This window comes from Tamandua tetradactyla, chromosome 4 (genome assembly GCF_023851605.1).
Source record: "Tamandua tetradactyla isolate mTamTet1 chromosome 4, mTamTet1.pri, whole genome shotgun sequence".
In the NCBI taxonomy this organism is placed as follows: domain Eukaryota; kingdom Metazoa; phylum Chordata; class Mammalia; order Pilosa; family Myrmecophagidae; genus Tamandua; species Tamandua tetradactyla.
In genome coordinates, this window is record NC_135330.1 from 80,416,915 (window position 1) to 80,440,866 (window position 23,952).

At 36.7% G+C, this 23,952-nt stretch overlaps 1 protein-coding gene and 1 long non-coding RNA gene across 2 annotated transcripts in view; both read right to left on the reverse strand.

The window, feature by feature from the left end:
* Positions 1-23,952, reverse strand: part of LOC143681121 (uncharacterized) — a 163,088-nt gene that overhangs the window by 83,399 nt on the left and 55,737 nt on the right. The window lies entirely within an intron of this gene.
* The window catches only part of LOC143681113 (bifunctional glutamate/proline--tRNA ligase-like), a 42,078-nt gene continuing 22,574 nt past the window's right edge, over positions 4,449-23,952 (reverse strand). The window contains 4 exon segments of the mRNA XM_077157878.1: positions 4,449-4,562; positions 9,819-10,172; positions 15,665-15,782; positions 22,958-23,070. Of these exon segments, the coding sequence (XP_077013993.1) occupies positions 4,494-4,562; positions 9,819-10,172; positions 15,665-15,782; positions 22,958-23,070 (654 nt within the window). The 3' untranslated portion in view covers positions 4,449-4,493.

Consider the following 23,952-nt stretch of genomic DNA (forward strand, 5'->3'; position numbering starts at 1 on the left):
ATAGAAATGTCCAATCTAAGGCATCCAGGGAAAGATACCTTGGTTTAAGAAGGCTGATGAAATTCAGGATTTCTCTCTCAAGTGAGAAGGCACATGGCGAACACAGGTCTTCTCTCTCAGTTGGAAGGGCACATGGCAAGCATGGTGTCATTTGGAGCTTTCTCTCCTGGCTTCTGGTTTCATGAAGCTCCCAGGAGGCATTTTCTTTCTTCATTGCCAAAGGTCACTGGCTAGTGGACTCTGCTTCATGGTGCTGCAGCATTCTCTGCTCCCTCCAAATCTCTGATTCTCCAAAATGTTTCCTCTATAGGAGTTCAGAAACTAACTGAGACCCATCCAAATGGGTGGAGACATGCCTCTACTTAACCCAGTTTAACAACCACTCTTGATTAAATCACATCTCCTGGGAGATGATCTGATTACAGTTTCAAACATACAATACTGAATAAGGATGAGAAGAAATGGCTGCCTTTGCCAAATGGGATTAGGATTAAAACATGGCTTTTCAGGATAAACACATCATTTCAAACCACACTTCTCATCAAAAATCCTTCTGTGGCTCACCATCACTTATGGGATATTTAAATAAACCCTTTAGCCCAGTCTGGCTCATCCTGCCTGTTCAGTCCTATCTTATTCTAACCTAGCATTGTCCTTTGCAACTTAACCATTTGGGTTTCCTGCCTTTGTCCCTTTATCTCTCATTTCTCGTCTACCTGGTAAATTTCAGGACCCTGTTCCAATGCACCTTGCCACCTAGCAGGAAAAATTCTCCAGTAAAAGAAAACGGCTTTAAAAAGGACATATGTTTTTAACTGTGTTTTGAAGGATGAGTGGAATTTTAATAGGAAAGGTGGAAGAACATTGCAGAGGTGCAAAGGCAGGAAAGTACATGCTATGTGCGAACACATAGGCAGGAAAGTACATGCTATGTGCGAAAGTCCTACTGTTCTAAGTTCACAGTAACTCAAAGCAGATACTAAATGTAGCATGCTTTCAGGACTGAGTATGTGTATTCATGTGTCTAGTGTTTTAGTGTCCTTGGCTGCTCAAGCAAACACCATGAAATAGTTAAATGATGAGATTATATTAATTAACTCACAGTTTTGAGGTTGGAAAAAGAGCCCTGATCAAGGTGTCATCAAAGTGATGCTTTCTTCCCCAAAATTTATGTTCTGGGGTTGGCTGTCCAGATCCTTGGTTCTTAGCCACCATGTGGAGCATCTCCTGGTCTCTCCCTTTTCTTGTGGGTTCAGTTGATGCTCAGCTTCTGGCTTTCTCTCTCTCTGTCTGTCTGAATTTCATTCTGCTTATAAAGGACTCCAGTAATCCTGATTGGGTTGGGCCACACCTTAACTGAAGTAACCTCTTCAGAAAGTCCTACTGACAATGAATTCACACCTACAGGACAGGATTAGACTTAAAACATGTTTTTCTGGGATACGTACCACATCTAACTTAATGAGATAAACTGAAATTTATCTGAGTCACATTTTTAGTACTCAGAATCATAATTTCTTTTGATTTATGGCAGCACAGAATTCATCTTACTTGGTTTACCCTTAATAGCTGCATAAACTGCCCATTTCTTCAGCTATAAAACAGAAGTCTAATACCTACTTCATGGAGTAACTGTGCCTCATAGAGTAAGGTACTTAGAACAATGACTAACACATAAATAGTAAATAATAGCTAATGTTAGTTATGGCCATGATGATGCAGTCAACAGGAAGAGTCCCATAATATATAGCTCTAATTATGGTGTTACTATATCTTCTAGTTGTTTTTCTGCAAACTAACACAAATGCTCTAAAGGGACCCGAGTTTTTTAACCGGTCCATGAGAAAACCTGAAAAGTGGATCAAGACTAATAACTTGCCTTTTTTTTTTTTTTTGAGAACTCTTCACACACATACTTTCTGTACATGGTGCATAATTAATGGCTAACAATATCACATAGTTGTGTATTCACCACGATCATTTTTAGAACATTTGCATCACTCCAGAAAAAGAAAAAACTCATACATAACATACCCCTTACCCCTCCCTCTCATTGACCGCTAGTGTTTCCATCTATCCAATTTATTTTACCCTTTGTTTATTTATTTATTGATTGATATCCAGATGTGCTACTCATCTGTCCAACCCTGGATATGAGGAGCATCAGACAAGGTTCTCACAATCACACACTCACATTGTAAACAAATAACTTGCCTTTCATATTATATTTCCTGGCCATTTTGGAGAAGGAGACTTTGAACATACTGCCTCTCTGGTACAGAGACATCGCCAGGCTTTTTTGTGATGCTTGTGATGAAGAAAGCTAATCGCAGGAAACACTGAAGTTTGTTGCTTTAAAAGGAATTCACTTTTCTTTTGATACAATTTAATTGAGATATCTTTACACAGCATACAGTCCATCCAAAGTATACCATCAATGGCTCACATTAGGAACTCACTCTTCAGGCACTATTATAAATAATGTAAATAATGATGTTAAGGAAAGAATCCTTAACCCAAATGTACCTCTGATAAACAAGCTTTTAAAGTGAGTTTCAGCTAAATTAAACCATTCTCAAACACTATAGCTTAAGAGTGGTGGTGCTTTTTAAGACAATGCATAAATCTGAATCCAAATTATCTCTCAAAAAAAAGATCACTTTCATTTGCAAGTTACAGCCATTCACTAGAAATAACTGACAGGTAACAAAAGTGGTTGTATACTTAGTGTTCACTGCTGCAAAAAGAAAACTCACAGCTCAAGGTTCAGTTTTTTACTGACCCCTCTCACTGGGGCCACCAGTGTACCTACATCACATTTTCCATCTTCATGATTTCTAGTTCAAACATGAGTGTGTTTAATATAGTTTTTTAACTTTTTTATTAGAGAAGTTGTAGGTTTAGAGAAAAATTGTCAATAAAACACTGAGTTCCCATATACCACTCTATTATTAATATCTTGCCTTCGCATTCCTTGCAATTGATGACAGAACATTTTTATAATTGTACTATTAAGTACAGTCCGTGGTTTACCTTAAGATCACTGCTTGTATTGTGCAGTCCTGTGGATTTTCTTTTTCTTTCAATCTTCACTACAGCAAATTACATGCAACGCATAATTTCCTTCAGTACCATACCACTTTGGTTATTGTGACTTTGTAAGAAGTTTTAAGATCAGGACATATAAGTCCCCCAACTTTGTTCTTTTTCAAGATGACTTTTGCTATTTGGGGCCCCTTACCCTTCCATATAAATGTAATGACCGGCTTTTCCATTTCTGCAAAGAATGTTGTTCGAATTTTTATTGGGGTAGTGTTAAATCTGTAAATCACTTTGGGTAGAATTGACATCTTTACAATATTTAGTCTTCCAATCCATGAACATGGAATGTCCTTCCATTTATTTAGGTCCTCATTGATTTTTGGGGGCAAAGTTTTATAGTTTCAAATATATTCCAAACTATGTGATTATTTTAGTTGCTATTATAAATGGATTTTTTCTCCCTTGATTTCTTCTTCCAATTTTTCATTACCAGTGTATAGAAACACTACTGATTTTGGGGTGTTGATCTTGTACCCCCCACTTTGCTGAATGTGTGTTATTAGCTCTAGGAGTTTTGTTGTAGCTTTTTAAAGGCTTTTCTGGATATGGGATCATGTCATCTGCAAATAAAGTTTTTCTTCTTCCTGTCCAATTTGGTTGCCTTTTATTTCTTTTACTTGTATAATTGCTCTGGCAAAAACTTCCAGTGCAATGTTGACTATCAGCGGTGACAGTGGGCATCCTTTTCTTGTTCCTGATTTTAGAGAGAAAGCTTTCAATCTCTCACCATTAAGTATAATGTTAGCTGTAGATTTTCATGCATGTCCTTTATCATGTTGATGAAGTTCCTTTCTTTTCCTAGTTTTCTACATGTTTTTATAAAGAAGCAGTGCTGTATTTTTTCAAATGCCTATTCTACATCCATTGAGATGATCATATGGTGTTTTTCCCCTTCATTCTGTTGATGTGGTATATTACATTAATTGATTTTCTTATGTTGACTCACCCAAGCACACCTGGGATAAATCACATTTGTTCACAATGTATAATTCTTTTAAAGTGCTGTTGGATTTGGTTTGCCAGCGTTTTGTTGAAGGTTTTTGCTTCTATATTCATAAGACATATTGATCTGTAGTTTTATACTGTTTTGGTATCTTTATCAGGCTTTGCTGTGAAAGTAATGTTAGTTCCTTCTGCTCCTTTCTCTCCTTCTCCCTCTGGGACTCCCATAATGCAAATACTGGTACACTTGATTGTGTCCCACAAGTCTCTTAGACTATATTCATTTCTTAAATTTCTTTTTCTTTTTGGTCCTTAACCTAACTAATTTTACTTTTCTTGCCTACAAGTTTCACTGGTTCTTTTTTTTTTTTTTAATTTTTTTTAAATACCAAAAAAACACCAAACAAATGCAAACATTTTTATTTTGATCATTCCTTCTACATGTGTAGTCAGTAATTCGCAATATCATCACATAGTTGCACATTCATCATCATGATCATTTCTTGGAACATTTGCATCTATTCAGAAAAAGAAATAAAATGAAAACAGAAAAAAAATTATACATACCATACCCCTTACCCCTCCCTTTTATTGATCACTAGCATTTCAAATTAAATTTATTTTAACATTTGTTCCCCCTATTATTTATTTTTATTCCATGTGTTTTACTTATCTGTTGACAAGGTAGATAAAAGAAGCATTAGACACAAGTTTTTCACAATCACATAGTCACATTGTGAAAGTTATATCATTAAACAATCATCATCAAGAAACATCGCTACTGGAACACAGCTCTACATTTTCAGGCAGTTCCCTCCAGCCTCTCCATTGCATCTTTTTTTTTTTTCATACTTTTCATAGCTTTAATTTAATTTCTTTTAAAAAATTTTTTTATTAGTTTTTACATTTTTTCAAAAAATATGACAAGAAAGAAACACAAACATTCTTAACATATGATCATTCCGTTCTACATATATAATCAGTAATTCACAATATCATCACATAGTTGCATGTTCATCATCATGATCATTTCTTAGAACATTTGGATCAATTCAGAAAAACAAATAAAGAGACAACAGAAAAAGAAATGAAACAAAAACAGAAAGAAAAATTATACATACCATACCCCTTTCCCCTCCCTTTCATTGATCACTAGCATTTCAAATTAAATTTATTTTAACATTTGTTCCCCCTATTATTTATTTTTATTCCATATGTTCTGCTCATCTTTTGACAAGGTAAATAAAAGGAGCATCAGACACAAGATTTTCACAATCACACAGTCACATCGTGAAAACTATATCATTATACAATCATCATCAAGAAACATGGCTACTGGAACACAGCTCTACAATTATGCTTAAACACTGAATGAAGCTGCATATGAGAATGATAGAGGAAGGAGGGCAGAGTGCATAAATGAAATCAGAAAGAAAGACAGATGTTAAAGATTGAGATGGTATAATCTAGGAATGCCTAGAGTGTATAATAATAGTGATGAAATGTATAAATTTTAAAAATGCTTGTGCATGAGGAAGAACAAAGGAATGTCATTACTGCAGGGTGCTGAAAATAGATGGTAATTAATATTTTAAAATTTCACCTTATGTGTGGATCTATTCTCTTTGGAGTGCGCTGCACTTCTTGGATCTGTAATTCTAGGTCTTTCATAAGAGTTGGGAAATTTTCAGCGATAATTTCTTCCGTTAGTTTTTCTCCTCCTTGTCCCTTCTCTTCTCCTTCCGGGACACCCACAACATGTATATTTGTGCGCTTCATATTATCATTCAATTCCCTGAGCCCCTGCTCAAATTTTTCCATTCTTTTCCCTATAGTTTCTGTTTCTTTTTGGATTTCAGATGTTTCATCCTCCAGTTCACTAATTCTAACCTCTGTCTCTTGAAATCTACCATTGTACGTTTCCATTGTTTTTTTCATCTCTTCTACTGTATCTTTCATTCCCATAAGTTCTGTGATTTGTTTTTTCAGACTTTCCATTTCTTCTTTTTGTTCATTCCTTGCCTTCTTCATGTCCTCCCTCAATTTATTGATTTGGTTTTTGAAGAGGTCTTCCATTTCTGTTCGTATATTCAGAATTCGGTGTCTCAGCTCCTGTATCTCATTTGAACTATTGGTTTGTTCCTTTGACTGGGCCATATCTTCAATTTTCCTGGTGTGATTTGTTATTTTTTGCTGGCATCTGGACATTTAATTACCTTAATTAGTTTATTCTGGAGATTGCTTTCTTATCCTGCCCAGTATGTGGCGCTTGTCTGTCTGCGGGTCCCACCAGCAAAATATGTTGTGGCTCCTTTAACTTTGGAAGGCTCTCCCTGCTGGGGGCATGGTGGAGACAGAGGAAAGTTTGTAGGCTGGTTTTAATGGCTTCAAATTGTGAAGCCCTGGGATCTGAATTCCTTGAGAGAGGGATTCCACCTGAGTTGCATTTCACCCCTCCCATGGGGAAGTTTCAGGTGGTAGACAGTCCTGAAAGCAGCCTGTTTCCGTGCCTGGGGCAGTTGCAGCCTATGCAATGCCGGCGCCGAGTCTAGATGCAACCAAGCCTCCACAGAAACAGCCGCAGAAGGCTCCACTTCGTCCCCTTTCCTCCCTTTCAGTCAGCCCAATAGGCAACTTCCGCCTCGATCAGTTTCGCCTGAGCTGGGGGCCCACTTCTAGCAGTCAGAATTTGTTTGTTAATGCCACTATTGGTGTTTGGTTGAACCCAGTCCCTGCCACTGTTGGAGACTCTTTCCTTTCCCTCTGGGAAGCCACCTGTGGGGGACGGGCGCTGGTCGCCAGCCACCGCGGCTTGGGGAACTCGCTTTTCCAAGACCCGCAGCCGGTCAGGAAGCCGCCTGTGAGGGAGGGGCACCAGCCGCCGGCCTCCACGGCTTGGGAAAGTGCACACAGCTCGGGAAACTCACTGTTGCGGAGTCTCGTAGCCGGTCCAGCTGGTCCCGACTGGGGTACGCTGTGTGACCGGTCTCTGTCATGGCTCTGGGAGCTGTTCTGTACTGTTTCTGGTTATTAGTAGTTGCTCTGGGGGACGAACTAAAATGCGTGCACCTTACTAAGCCGCCATCTTGGCCCCTCCTCCATATATGCTGTTTTAAAAGCAGGTTTGCATTAAATACCAAATACAGACAGCAAGAATCCATTACATAGAAGTCCCCAAAAAGAATCTCAAAAATCAGGAAGGGAAAAGATGGGTCTGTTCCTCCTTACTTTCTCCTCTGGTAACCTTTATTTTTGGCCCGAGATTCCTGAGGTTGTTTGGGATTCAGGGTGAAGGGGGTGGAGGTCAAGGGGAAAAGCAGTATACTGATTTTTCTTTTCCTGATATTCCATTATTTGGATTTAAAAACAAAAACATTGGTGTAAAAAAATCAAAGAGTAAATGTGAGCAAAATATTGAAGATAAATTACTGGGCAGCACAATTACAAAGTGCTATGAATTAAAATACTATAACTGCAGAAGTAAAAGGTGATCAGCAAGCACTCCTTCCACGTGGTAATGACAAGACTTGACAGCTGAAAATTATTATTTTTCTTTCATGTAATGATCATTTGGTTATGTTGTCATGTATTACATCAATAAATTATTATTAACTAATGAGACCTAAAAACTCTTTTCTCCAAGGCAGGTTTGACAAGTTTTTTCTCTAAAGCATTTCTAAACTGGCACATTATTCCATCAAGTCCTCTGTTTACCATTTTCTGACTCCTATTTTAAGCAATACTATAATTTCATATTTAAAACACTGTACTCATTTAGATTTCAAATCAAACTCAAAATTCCCTTCTTTGAAACTACAACTTTAAAACTTTTTAAAAATTAATATTTAAAATGACCACAACTTACATGTTATATTAAAATGTCTACTGGTATAGGAAATTGAATAGTTAAGAGGTTTAGACAAATTATTAATATAAAACTCTCACTGACCAGTTTAATAAAAAAAAACTAAAAAAAAACAAAACCCTAGTAAAACCATAACTCCTTGGTGGTGACAATACAATGCCCATTGCCGGTACCTCCACTGGGAAATAATAGAAAGTCTAGATGTGGAAATCAGTCAAGGTTGAATCCAGGCTTTGTAAAACCTCAGAAAGTTACTTTCACATCCACAATTTACTCTTTGGTCATTAAAATAAACAAATAAAAAAGGAATCTCACTTGAATATCTTTGGACATGTTTGTTGTGAGGATTAAACGAGAAAATAGAAAAGGGTATAGCACACAGTGCTAGATGTACTGTAAATACCAGTTCTATTCCCAGTAGTTGGATTGTTTCTCTAGAAGGGAAGAGAGTTCTATTAACTACTGTTAGTTTAGAGAAAAATTATAAAGACTATTTAGAAAAACGAATAAGGTAGATAGGATTTCATTAAATGTAGGATAAACTAAATTGAAGTCAGTCATTTCAGTACCACATTTATCATTATCAAAAAGCACCTACTACAATACCTGCCCAAGTGCCAAAGAAATCTATACTTTTTATCCAAAGGCTGATTTTCTTCATAACCACTAACAGTGCTTTTTCATGAAAACACAGTAAAATTGACTAATCTAATGGAATGGGAGATGAAGTGACTATTAATCCAAGTGTAGAACTGGTACTGAATCTCAACACAGTCTATTCAGAGTAAGAAATCAGAGAATAAAAGATGTTTCCTCCAAATTACATCTATAAAGGGGTCCATAGTTGGTGTCCAGGAGATACGCAGTGTGTAAAACACTTCCTGACATTACCATAGGGTAGGAGACATCAAGGATTATTATTCTAAACCCACACATCTAGCCTCCTCTGACTGCTTGAAGCAAAGCTGTTTTAGGTGACTACGGCTCTGTGCAGGACCTCAACAGACACTATAAAGATACAGACAAAAAAATTAAATCCTGGAGAAAAACCCAAGATCTCCCAAAAGCATTTTTTCTCCTCGCAGAATCAATGAAAATATCTTAGGTGGCAGACTGCTGGTCAGATGTGAGCAACTTGGAAGTAAGGTACAGAGCTTTCAACCTCAAGTTATTCAGTCATTCTCCAACCCAACTCCAGGATACTAATGAGACAACAGGCTCCCTTAGGATATTTTTGAAAGCCCCTCCAGCCACATAAGCCTAGTGGTGTATCATACTTCTCTGTATTTATACCACAGTCCAGATTCTATCATTTTTGGCAGCACTTTGGGGACTGAATTATATTTATAGGCAGTTAGAGTATTATTTGATCACATTTTAGAACTGTACTGCTGTTTGAGCAGGACTATACATCTTTATAATTAAACAAGACCTTCTCTACTACAGATACCCTTCCCTTTGCCTCTTCTTCTTGCTTATAGCAAATAATTTCATTCCATACCAAGCCCTACAACCTACTTGGCCAAATTTTTTGCCTAAAGACAGCACTGAAATAAGAATAAAATTTATACTTGAGTCAAAATTTGGTATCTCCTGTAAGGTGTCTGAGATATAAAAGTAAATAATGCAATCACTGGTCAAAAACCTCTTGACAACCCATCAGCTTCTCCTGGAAAAATTGTTAGAAATGTATATTCACATTCTTTGTGAAGCAGAAACTAAGGGGATGAGTTTCTGTCTCAGTAAGGCCTGCAGTAATTCTGATATATACTATAGCTTGAGAGCTTTAAGTGTACCTGGACTACAGTCCCACAAACTTTGTTCACCCCTAAATGGCTTCTCATACTTCAGGACTGTTTAAAATATTCTTGATTTACGATGTTGTTTTGACTCATTCCAGCATACTCACCTTGGGGGCTTTTTCAGCTTTCAGTTTGCAAACTACTTCCCCCTGCGCAGCAATTTCATCATAAAGAGATTTACTTTCCAGAACACTTGGTGATTTCAAGGGGGTAGTCTGTACTACTGAAACAAGAGAATTTCCAGGTTTATATTCTTGGCCAGTTTTTTCCTTGTACTCAGCTTTCAAAGCCAAAAGCTGTTTTACAGCCGCATCTATCTCTTCCTTTGCTGCCTTCTTGGCTTTTAATTCACGAACGACATCCCCTTGAGCAGCCACTCTGCTATACAGGACCAGTGACTCCTCAGCTGCAGCACAAGTATCATCCAGAGAAGGTGCTGACCTTTCCTTCAAAGGAGCAGTCTAGGCAGAAAACCAAAGGCAAATTAATGAATTCATGTTAAATGCCTTCCCACAAACTTTTAGTGCACTGATTTTTTTTGTTTCAAGTTAAAACCCAAAATTTTTAATTTCAGTTCCTTAAAAAGTTTAAATGAATAATTTCACATTTGTAAAAATCCACCAGAGCAAAAATTTACCAGAGAAGAAAACAAAAGTAGAGACACATGATATCACTGGAGCACCTTTATCAAAAGAAGCAACTGAAAATAATCTAAATATCAGCAGGGGCAAGTTAAATAAATTATGATACACCCATTTGATCTGAAAATAAATCACTATTCCACCACTTTCTAGCTTGCTAGTTGGGTTAGTTACCTAAGCCTGTCTCTTTACTGTATAAGGAGGATAGTAACAGTATTTAGCCCATCATGTTGATAGTATTATAAAAGGTAATAAATCTGTGAAAGGCTGACAGCTACAAAGTCTGAGAAAAAGTAAATACCCATAAGTGTTAGGTATCATACTACTAATAATTTTTAAAAGATGAAATACATAGTTAATAAGAGTACTATGATATGTTTTGATATAAGTGTAATTCATCATTGTAGAACAATTCCATTTATATAAAATTGTACATTTATGTTTGTGAAAATGCAGCAGATTTTCTAGATATGTTCATTAAAATGATCTTGATAGTCAACCAGCATACTATTTTTATTCTCAACGTCATGCTTTCCTTCATGCTATTCTCTCTGCCCAGAATGCTTCGCCCCCTCTGCTTACTGAAACACTCCACTTTAAAACCCAGCTCATGTTATACTTTCCTCATGACATTTTTTTAATGGCCTGCCACTTAATTTTTCAGAATAATCTTATTCATACTCATGGAATCATGTGTATTAAATTCCAAAATGCCTCCTCTGTGTGCCAGAACTATGCCCTGATCCAGACTCAGTATTTTAAAGAGACTTGTTATAGGTTAAACTGTGTCCCCACAAAGGAGATGTTGAAGCCATAAATCCCAGAACCAAATGTGACCTTCTCTGGAAATCATCTCTACCGACGTAATCAAGTAAGATAAGGTCCTAATGAGTTAGGGTGGACCGTAACCCAGTATGACTGGGGGGTGTCCATAAGAGAAGAGACACAGACACAGAGAGGAGATGGCCACACGAAAACATAGAAGGCAGAAACTGGAATGCCAGTGGTTGCTGGCAAACACCAGAAACTAGAAAAGGCAAGGAAGGATTCTCCGCCACAGATTTCAGAGGCGGCATGACCCTGACGACACCGTGATTTCAGACTTCTACCTTCTGAACTGTGAACCAATAAAATCCTGTTGTTTAAACCATTCTGCCTGTTATAGCAGCTCTGGGACACTAACACAACTTCTTAAGCTGATAACCCAGAGGAAACTTAAACTAAAACAGAATTATTACATTTTACATGAGGATTAGGTTCTGAAGTCAGCACGTAAGTCAAAAAACACGTACACTCAAAATTTCCTCCTCAAATTCCTTAAATCACTTATAATTCACAATAAATTGTTGGTGAGGTTATACATATAACCATAAGTGCTAATATTTATAAATATATAGTATGTGCATTTATAAATATATAATAAGGGCTGAATACAATAAATGAAACCATTCTGTACCTGTTACAAAATATATAAACTTTCTGCCCTGCTACACATATTTTGTTACATAAATTGACTCATTCATGGCCGGTAAACAGGTGAACAATGTCAAGGTAACACTGAAAAATCATTCCATTTGTGATACGATTTTTCCCATGTTAATGTTTCATGTCAAACAAGGTACACGATTAAAGAGAAAGTTTTTGAAATACGTGACAATCTTAAAAAAGAAAGCTAAAAATCCCGCATAAGCGCCGTCCTTTAGTGCAGTGGTACTCTAAGAATGTTATGCTTCTGTAACATTAATCTATCTGAGGAAGCTGCAGGTACACATGAAGAGCTGTCAAAGATACATCCTTTTGTGCTTTAAAACAGAAAAGACTGATAAAGCCGGGTTTACCCTGGGTCAGACTTTAATTTTGATACTACCAGTCTTCACTGGAGGCAAATACCCTCAAAGACCTCCATATCAAAGGAGCAAACATTAACCTTAAAGTTTAAGTCTGTAAAAGATTGCTAACTGGGATGCTGAATACAAATGCCAGTCAGCTTTACCTGAATTTCTATTGGAATTTGTGCAGATTTCAAAGAATATCTGCAAATTTCCTAACACTCCTCCTCCCATCAAGACATTCAGGGTGGGGGGGGGGGCGGTCTTTGTCTCTTCCCCTGGAGTCCAGGCAAGTTTGTGACTGCTTCAACCAACAGATTAGAGTGGGAGTGACACTATGTAAGGCTCCCAAGGCTAAGGCACACAATACAAGGCAGTGCCATCTTGTCTACTGAACAGTCACTTTTGGAGCCTTGTGCTATCACATAAGTCTGACTATCCTGAGACTATCATGCTGGAAAGGACATGTATGCATGTTCCAGTTGACAGTTCTGAACTGTGAGTCAACAATCAGCATCAACCGCAACTCCTGAGAGCAAGCCAACCTGGTTGTCCAGCCCAGCTGAGCCTTCAGAGGACGGCTGCCCAGCCACCACCTGACTAATCACTTGAAATGCACAGGTTTTTAGTGTTTGCCCCAACTCGATTTTTCTGTATAAGTCCTGCTTTACAGGATATGTGAAGGATGAACAGCACAGGTGGGAACTGGGGCCCAGTGTGGGAACAGCAGTTCAAGTTCTCATTTCATGCTGAATCCAATCTATACACTAGCAGTTTTCAAGATGTGGTCTGCAGACTCCAAAGGATTTGTGAGACTCTTTCAGGGACCCAGAAGGTCACAATTATTTTTATAATTCTAAGATATAAATCGTCTTTTTTGCATGGCATACAGTGCAGGGTCTACACCTCTGAAAAACCAGAGGCAGCTACAGAAGACAGATTCTCGTCCCTCAGCACTTCTTAAGTTTAAGGGGACAGAACACTCTAAGGGGGGATTTGAGGCAGATTAGAATAGCCGGAGAGAGAAGAGAGAAAAAACAGTGAAGGAGCCCTGAACAAAGACAGTTAAGGACAGGAGGACCTGTGTCCAGCCCAGACACCCTGCCTGGGCCACCCAGCAGCTGCCTCCCCATCTGAAGCCAAATGGCCCCCACCTAAGTGAATCACCTGTGGATAAGGGCAAAACCAACTGACCTCCAGAAATGTACTACCTACCATCCACAATGCCCTGGAGGGAAGGGAGGGTAGGAAGAAGGACCCTGAACAAAGAAGGGGGAGGAAAGTAAGTAAAGCAAAGCAATAAAGCAGATGGTCCCAATGTTGGGGACCTCTTGCGTCTATTCTCCTGTGAAAATGCCTGCACGCTTCTCTGTGTGGTACTCAATATATTTTCTATCTACTTGCCCTTAAAAAAAAAAGGCATAAATTTAGTAGATTGAAATGCTAATAATTGATGAAAGGAAAAGGTAAGCGGTATGGTATGTATAAATTTTTTTCTTTTCATTTCTTCTTCTGAATTGAGGCAAATGTGCTAAGAAATGACATGATGATGAATACACAACTATGTGATGATATTGTGAGTCATTGATTATATATCAAGAATGGAGTGATCGTACGGTAAGAATGTTCGTGTTCGTATGTTGTTATGTTTAAAAGATAAATATAAATAAATAAATAAATAAATAAAAGGCAACTACATACCAGGCAAACCCCTGACACTGTGTCAAACATTAGGGACACCCAAATCAATAGACCACGTCTTTGATCTCTTATGAAGCTTACGGATATAGTGGAGAGGCTTAGCCTATTATAGGTATGGCTAAGAGTCACATCCTGAGGATTACTTTTGTTGTTCAGATGTGGCCTCTCTCTCTCAGCCCAACCTTGCAAGAGAAACCATTGCCCTCCCCCTCACGTAGGACATGATATCCAGGGGTTAAAGTCTCCCTGGTGGCATGGGAGATGACACCCAGGGTTGAGCCTGGCCTTGGTGTCATGAGATCAACAATGCCAAAATTGTTGAAAGTGTAACAAATAAGCTATCAATGGCTGAGAAAGTTTACATAGATTCCAGAGACATTCTGGAAGTCATTCTTATGCAAGCTTCAGTTAGCTAGTACCACTTATCACAACTTATCATAGCTTGCCAAACCCAAACCCAAACCATTCCTGTCAATTCTACAGAGTACCTAGGGCATTACATAAAATTTTACAAAACTTCCATGCACTAGGGTAACTCTTCAAAACCTAGAAGCTCCAGATGAGTTCCTGGTCCAGACAACTCCTGAAATGTAGAGGGGCCAGCCTCTCCAAAACATCAACTAGTTCTACCTCCCTATCCCATATTATCAACACCCCTTCCAACATGAAAAAGTTAGAATGGATATAGCCCAAATGCCCCTAAAGTGTCGGAGAAAGATCAAAGGTGATGGTGGAGATATACAGAGAAGATAGGGCTTAACAAATGAGTATGAGTGCTGAATCATTATATTGCTATTTCTTTCAGCCTCTAGTTCCTTAGCATAGCTAGAAGTAAAAGCCTTAAATTGTGGAATTATAACCCATACCAAAGTCTGAAATCTGTCCTACAACTAATCGTTGCTATTTACTTTGGAATGTATTGCTTTTTTGAATATACGTTATCACAAAAAAGAGAAAAAAAAAGAGAAGTCTAAAAGAGAAGATAGGATTTAACAAATGAGTGCTGAATCATTATATTGATGGTTTTTTCCTCCGATGTCTTAGAGCAGCTAGAAGAAAAAATGAAAAATCATGGAACTGTAATCCATATCAAACTTTAAAATCTGTTTTATAACTACTTAGTTAAAATGTACTTGGAAATTTACTGTTTTGGTATTTTTGTTCTATTTCATAACAAAAAAAAAGTTAAAAAAGGCCATGACAACAATTTCCTCTCACCCACAACATAGCAGCTCCTATCCTTTCCTTTTTTCTGTTTTCCAAATTTCAATGACTGTCAGGAGTTCCTCTCCAAGAGGTGGTGGAGTCTGATAACCAAGTAGACAGGGAGCCAGAAAACCAGTTCTCTGCCCTACCTCTGTTGATAACAGGTTTTGTGATGTCAGGTAAGGCTTATTTCTAATTTATAAAATGAGAAGCTAAGTCTTCCACATACTCTCAGCTCTATACATTGCTTCTAAAACAAAGTAGATTAGCTATTTTAAAAAATCTTCCGCAGCTCTATTGGAGAAAAAATTTTCAAAAAGTTTCCTGAAACCCTTCTTTCATTTTTTTCTTTTTGACATAATAACAATAAACTTTATATTTTTAAAAAAATGGTTTTTGCAAGGTATTTTAGTATCTTATATGAAAGGGTAAGAAGAAAAAGCCCCTCAAAGCTAAGAATTCCGACTTCTTCAGTCATGACATCAGGAAAGATAAGCATTTGAAAAGAAATATACTCTAAACCCTAAGACAAAAACATCAATTATTAAAGACATATCTATACAAGTCTAAATTTACCTCATTTTTTGCTGTTTCTGTTTTGGTCTTTTCCTTTGACCCAGATGTTGGCATTTCTTTTGTATGCCCATCAGGAATGTATATCAAAATGCAAGGGGCTTCTTTGCAACTATATGGGCTAAAAAACAGAATGAAGGGACAAAAAAGTTCTTATGAACAAAGTTATCTGAATAGCAATTAAAATTGAATTCCTAGGTTAATTAAATGGCACTGAGTTAATGCTTTTCAAAGTATAAACATATACTCTATTCTGTTCCTATTTAAACCAGAGGCTCTTTAGAGTAGTTTAAAAACAATAAATGAATAAAAACTGACAGTGTTGTCTGGCCAGTTCATTTAACAACAGTTTACTTAAACAATCTAAGTAGGAGCCTAGAATAGGGAATGAGACCTGGTGATGCTGTATAGCTTAATGTAATACTATGATGTAGTCCAGAGTACTTTGGGCAGATAATAAAAAAGTATTTACAAAGTCCTTTGAGGGACTGGAGAAAAAATAATGAACTATTAAACTTCACCACCTGGGAAATTCCTGATACTCACTCAAGGACTGGGAATTCTCAATAAGCCAAGCCCTCAACCATGAGGCTGGCCTTTCTGAAACTTATTTTTGTAATGGTGAAGCTAAGCCTATTTATAAACACATTTAAGAGTCATCCCCCAGAAATCCTCTTCTATTGCTCAGATATGGCCTCTCTTTCTAAGCCAAACTCTGCAATAAACTCACTAGCCTTCCCCTTACAAGGGCCATGACTCTCAGGGATGTCAGTCTCCCTGGCAATGTGGGACATGAGTCTTAGAGATGAGCCTGGCCCAGGCATCATGGGATAGAGTACACTTTCTTGACCAAACGGGGGAAAAGAAATGTAAGAAAATAAGGTTTCAGAGACTAAGAGATTTGAAATAGAGTTGAGAGGTGGTTCTGGAGGTTACTCTTATGCAAGCTTCAGCCAATGATTACATGTGGTATGCCAATCTCCAATCAACAGTATTCCTGGAAATCCTAAAGAAACCCAGGTTTCTATCTAAGACTCTATACAGTTTTACTTATTTTTCATGTATACATTTTTGTGTAGCCAGAAGGAAATAACTGAAATTGTGGAATGGTAACTCATTTTATACTTAGAAATTTGCTCTACTGTTAAACTGGCACTTTGAAATTTATCACTTTTCTGTATATGTTATAATTCTCAATAAAAAAATGCTTAAAAAAACCTGACAGTGTTCTAATTACAAACCTTCAATTTATGAACTTTCATAGATAGGAACAAGCTAAAGCCAGAACATAATTACATCTACTCTGTTGGCCACCAGAAATGGCATTAGTAGATGCCAATGGTATCACTTTTTTTTTTTAACTGTAAAATAAACCAATATATTGACAGTCTACAATAGCAGCTCATCTTTTGGGGAAAAAAAATCAGGCAACAAACAAAAACCTTTGCTTAGATGTTTCTAGAATTCATTCTTTAGTTTAAGGTATCTTTAAAAATAGGTGACTTTCAGTTCTATATTTTATTTCTATGTAAAGAGGTCCTAGCAGACTGATTTAAAAATAATTCTAAATAATTTTTTAAGAGAGTTTTTTCTTTTAATCTTTTTTGGTGGAATTAATAGCTGAGAATAATATCTAATCAATATTACCCATAATGGGCAGTTTTTAGCTTAGATGCAAGTATTTCTTATAAAATGAAACCCAAAATTAAAAAAAAAATCTTTGATAATCTAACTTCCCTTGAGCTCTAATTCTAATCAAAAGCTTCCATTCCTCTGGGGTATATACAGTATACCCTTAAGCCAAATGATATATGGGAATGAATTGCAAATATTCCATGCCAATTGGAGCCCCTCAAACCAAAGTTTGACATTTTGACCACCATTTGAACATGAACAACGAATACTTTAATCTACAACATACCATTAATTTATGCATAAGTACAGAGCAATGCTTTTTTTTTTTTTGTAAGCTTTTAACTCCGGCTTTGAAATTTTAACTGAATCTCACTTGAACCTTAAGAAGCAGTAACCATAAACTTATAACTGCCCTACTGAAAAATCTGTGAGTCATATTCCCAATATTTCTCTCGTTCAGATTGAAAGTTAGTGAAGATACGACATGTTATATAGATAAGTAAATATGAAAGCTGTTTATCATCTACAAAGTACTGAAAATGATATACTCATGAGATTCCAGTTCAAATTTTGACAGGCAAAACGTAGACTAGAATTAAAATGCTGTATTGAAAAACAAAAGTAAGAGCTTGGGCATTATGGGGCAATTAAAATAATTGTCTAATTTTTGAAGACTGAGATTAAAAACAATGAAAAAACACTTAAGTCATTATAAACCTTTCCAAACCAGCACATTCCACCCTCTGGACCCTAAAAATGGCATGTTTCTCCATATACAAAATACATTCATTCCATAACGCTATCAGAGATATCACACCTAAGCTGCTCATAAGCACAGGAATTTAAGCAAAACACGTATTTTATAAGAATTTCTCAATTCTAATTGGTAATTAGTATAATCCACTGCCCCTGAGACCATGCATACATGAAAGATTTCTGTAAATTTTTGAGAAGGAAAGATTTAAAAAGAGAAAAAATCCAGTAGACAACAGGATCCTATACATTTCTTCAATATTTTTTATAATAGCTTTATTAATATAATTCACACCAAAAAATCATCCTTTAAAAAGTGTATAATTCAGTGGTTTTTCATATACAAGGCAGTGCAAATATTACTATTATCTAATTTCAGAATTTTTTGTCACCCTGTTATAAACCTCATTCCCTTTAGCTATCAAACTGTGGATGTACCATAGTTGGTTTATCCATGTACCTCTTGGAAGACACTGTAGTTGCTTCCAATTTCTGGCCATTATGATTAAAACTATTATAACCATTTGTGTGCAGGTTTTTGTGTAGACATAGTTTTCAACTCCTTTGGCTAAATATCTAGGAGAGCGACTGGTGCATCATATTGACAGCCTATGTTTGGCTTTGTAAGAAACTCAAATTGTCTTGAGTGGAGGTTCCATTTTGCATTCCCACCAGCTGTGGCTCCACATTCTCACAATATTTGGCATTGCCAGCATTTTAGATTTTAGCTACTCTAATAGGTGTGTGGGGTATCTATTGTTGTTTTAAATTTGTAGTTCCCTAATGATATATGAAGGTGAACATTTTTTCATATGCTTACTTGATATCTGCTTATCTTTGGTGAAGTGTCCAGATCTCCGGACAATTTTCTAATGGGGCTGCTTGTTTCCTTATTGCACTTTAAGAGTTCCTTTGTATTTTCTGGATACAGGTCTTTTATAAGATACAGTTTTGCAAATATTGCCACTCTGTGGCTTGTCCCTTCTTTCTCTTACGGGTTCAGTAACATTTTGAGTTCTTAAATGTTCAGTAATATCTTGAGAATCTACTGTTCTGAGCATTACTCTAGTTGGTGGTACAAACACCACTGCATACTTAACAAGGGCTTAAAAATGACCAGGCACTGTGCTCTGTCCATTACATGCGTCATCTCCTTTGACTAAAGGCACTGGGATACTAAAGACGAGTAAGAAAAAAGCATCTGGCCCTGATGAGCTTAAATTTTAGTGGTAGAAACAAGAACAAAACTGTTCAATAGAGTGAGATAAATATTTCAACAGAGGAAAGTGCCGGCTGCCATGGGAACATTTCAGTGGGGTACCTATCCATCCTGGAAGGACACAAGGAGACTATCTGGAGGAAGTAACATGTGACTCTGTCTCTCAGCCAACATGGCAAGAGAACTCACTGCCCTCCCCATCTACATGGGACATGACTCCTAGGGGTGTAAATCTCCCCGGCAATGTGGGACAGAAATCCTGGGATGAGCTGAGACTCAGCATCAAGGGATTGAGAAAACTTTCTTGACCTAAAGGGGGAAGAGAGAAATGAGACAAAATAAAGAGTCAGTGGCTGAGAGATTTCAAACAGCATCACGAGTTTATCTTGGAGGTTATTCTTATGCATTATATAGACATTCTCTTTTTAGTTTATGGTGTAGTATTAGAGTGGCTACAGGGAAGTGCCTGAAACTGTAGAACTGTGTTCCAGAAGCCATGTCTCTTGAAGGTGATTATATAATGATACAGCTTTCGCAATGTGACTGTGTGATTGTGAAAACCTTGTGTCTGATGCTTTTTTTATCTACGGTATTGACAGTTGAGTAAAAACTATGGATAAAAAAATAAAATTAGGGAGAACAAAGGTTAAAATAAATTGAGTAGATTGAAATACTAGTGTGCAGTGAGAGGGAGGGGTAAGGAGTATGGTAATATGAGTTTTTTCTTTTTTCTTTCTTTTGCTGAAGAGATGCCAAGTATTTAAAAAAATGGTCATGGTGATGAATATACAACTATGTGATGATATTGTGAGCCACTGATTGTACATCATGCATAGAATGCTTGCATGTCAAGAATGTTTGCACATTTGCTTCGTAAAGTTTACAATAAAAATAATAATAATAATAATAAAAGGTAGTGGGCTTGCATCCTGCATGTTCTCCTCACTTGCCAGGCAGCTGTAACATGTGATCTAGTTTTGATCACGTAAATGACAACTGGTTTTCAGGGATGGCAGAGGCCATAAAGTGGAAATGACCTGGGTTCCTGAATAACCATGTGGAAGCAGGGCCACCCACTGACCTGAAACACCTTATGCTGTTTCATAAAAAAAAAAACAAAAAAAAAAAACAGCAACTTTTCTCTCAACTCCTGAGCTTCTGTGATCTCTTTGTTGTAGCAACTTAATCTATTTCACTCATAGAGAATTTAAACCAAAAACATCTGTTTGACAGACTTGACATTAAAATCAATCCAGTCTGATGTGGGTTGAATAATCCTAGAAATGATTCAAACCTTTGACATGGCCTTGATATTAATATTAAAGTAATTCATACATTAAAATGGTTTTTGCTGTGTTAGGTAAAACAATATCACCAGAAGCCAGTAAAATTTGATACCTTTTTAAAAATCTGAAAGTAGTGTTCTACTAAACTTAAGTTTTTTTTTTTTCCCTGAACAATATTCTGCATGAGATTTTTTCTTTTGCTGGGGAGATGCAAATGTTAAAAAAAAGACCATAGTGATGAACACACAGCTATGTGATGATATTGTGGGCCACTGATTGTACACCATGTATGGAATGTTTGTATGTCAAGGATGTTTGTAATGTTTGTTTATTAGGGTTTACAATTAAAAAAAAATATATATATATAAGCTTGCACATCAAACTAAGAAGTTTAGCTTTAACCCTGAAGTTAACAAAACTTTTTAAGCAAGGAAGAATTTGATAAATTTGGTATTTTGAAATTTTTCAGCTGGTGATGAATGAAAAATGGATTAGAAAAGGAAAAAATTGGAGACAGGATGACTAATTAAGAAACTGCCTCAGATTTTGTTGGTTTGTCCAGAGTGATGTCCTGATGAATCTCAGAGTGATTTGATCAGTGAGTAGAAAAGTATTTTCAGGGTCACCTTCGGGGAGTGGTGGGAGCAGGGGAGAAATTCAACATCCCCAAATTGAATTCTTGATATTCTCACAAGCAGTGTGGACAACTAAAGCTATAGGTTGAGCCCTCAGTCTTGGCATTTGTTCATATGAAACTTAACCCCACAAAGGATAGGTCAAGCCTACTTCAAATTTAGGCCTAAGAATCACCCCCAAGAGAGCCTCTTTTGTTGCTCAGATGTAGCATCTCTCTCCAGCCAACACAACAAGCAAACTCACCACCCTCCCTGTCTACGTGGGACATGACTCCCAGGGGTGTGGACCTTCCTGGAAACATGGGACAGAAATACTAGCATGAGCTGAGACTCAGCATCAAGGGATAGAGAGAACCATCTTGTCCAAAAGGGGGAAGAGTAAAAGGAGACAAAGTGTCAATGGCTGAGAGATTCCAAACAGAGTCGAAAGGTTATCCTGGAGGTTATTCTTACACATTAAGTAGAAATCACCTTATTATTCAAGTTGTAATGGAAAGGCTGGAGGGAACTGCCTGAAAATGTAGAGCTGTGTTCCAGTAGCCATGTTTCTTGAAGATGATTGTATAATGATATAGCTTTCACAATGTGACTGTGTGATTGTGAAAACCTTGTGTCTGATGCTCCTTTTATCTACCTTGTCAACAGACGAGTAGAACATGTGGAATAAAAATGGATAATAGGGAAAACAAATGTTAAATAAATTTAGTTTGAGGTGCTGGTGATCGATGGGGGGATGGGTGGGGGGGTATGATATGCATAATCATTTTTTTCTGTTTTCATTTTCTTTCTTTTTCTGTTGTCTTTTTATTTCTTTTTCTGAATTGATACAAATGTTCTAGGAAATGATCATGATGATGAATATGAAACGATGTGATGATATTGTGAATTACTGATTATATATGTAGAACAGAATAATCGTATGTTAAGAATGTTTTTGTTCATTTGTTGTTGTTTTTTTTAAATCAATAAAAAAATAAAGAAAAGAAACCATCTCAGAAATCAAGGAAGAAGTGCTGAAGGCCTGAAATAAGACAGTGCAACGGATTCATAGGAGAAAACCAGGCACAGAGAACAAACAACAGGGTTTACTGATGGAAATATGGCATGAAGGAAAATGGATCAGAGATGATACCTAGGTATACCAGAATTCTGAATATACTGAATTTGAGTTACCTGAAAGACAACTAATCAGGAATGTCTGAAAGGCAGCTAGATTCACAGGTCTGGAGCTCAGAAGAAAGGTCTAACCGGGGAATCAGAAAGACACAATGAAAAAACACTAGAGACAAAAAGAAAATCAAAAGGAATATGGACAAAAGAGAACATACTTAAAATTCTCCCTATAATAATTCTATTGCTCCATCATTAAAAATAAGACCACAAACATGATAGTTTCCTTTTAAATATACCTGAGTAGTTTTTATATTTTACAATAAATCTAATGAAAATACACTACAAAGAAAAGAGGTAACACTTTTTACCCAAATATGTTGATACCTTAAAAAGTTTCCCTTATATTTAGATTATGTGAAAATTAATTATAAGATGCTTTAGTTTTAGAAATAATTTAATAGTCAATGTATAATATTGGCTCAAAGGTATCATTTGTTAAAGAAAATTATAAAAGTCTGAAATATTATATATAGGAAAAAAATAAAACAGAATAGAGAATTGTCAGATATCAGTATTTAGTGAAAGTTCAAGTTTAAAAATATTACTATAAGAACTTAAAGCATTTTCATATAGATGCTTAGTTATATTCATTTACCTAACAGGTTCATAAGGTTGATCACATATAAAAAATCTTCTTCTCTAGAGTTGTATAATATCTGCTTTTTTCAAATCCTTAAGGCAGGGATCTCCAAGCATTAGTTCTTCAGGCTGTAAAGATGATTTAAGACCAAAATATACTGTTTCAAAATCAGAGCACTAAAATTCTAAATTGTAAGCAGTTGTTCCAGTAGCTAACATAGTCCCATTTTAAACAATACATTAAATTATTTACCATTTAAACACACACAACAAAAAGGTGAAGGCTAAAACATTTCAACTGTGTTTATTGTATTTTTAAAAGTTAATATTTGAGTATATTTTCAGGACTTCTCTTTTTATCTTTATATTACTGACTGTCAATAATGTTCTTTGTTCATTTTTTTTCAAATTTTTTTTTATTTAAGAAAACAATTGTCATGGTCAGGTTCATGTGTCAACTTGGCCAAGTGGTGGTACTTGTTTGTCTGGTTGGGCTAGTGCTGGCCCTCTATGAATTGAGGGCATTTCATAGAATTAAATCATGATCATGTCAGCTGCATCCACAGCTGATTCCATTTGTAATCAGCCTAGGGTAGTGTCTTCTGCAATGAGTGATGCTTAACCTAATCACTGGAAGCCTTTTAAGGAGGATTCAGAAGAGACAGGCTCTTCCTGTTTAGGCTGGTGAGCCTCTCCTGTGGAGTTCCTCCAGACCCTCCATCGGAATCGTCGGCTTCACAGCCTGCCTTGTGGATTTTCGACTCTGCATTCCCACAGTCATGTGAGACACTTTTATAAATTTTATATTTGTGAGTGTTCCCTGTTGATTCGGTTTCTCTAGAGAACCCTAACTAATACAACAATACACATAGAACCACCAAAAGTGGATATCTTAGTTAGCTTAGCCTAGGCATAAATTAAGTATTCATTCTCTATTTGTTCTTATAGCCTCAATTATCACGTCTAGCCAACCTCTAAACTTCAGTTTCACATTTTTAACATCTAGAAATT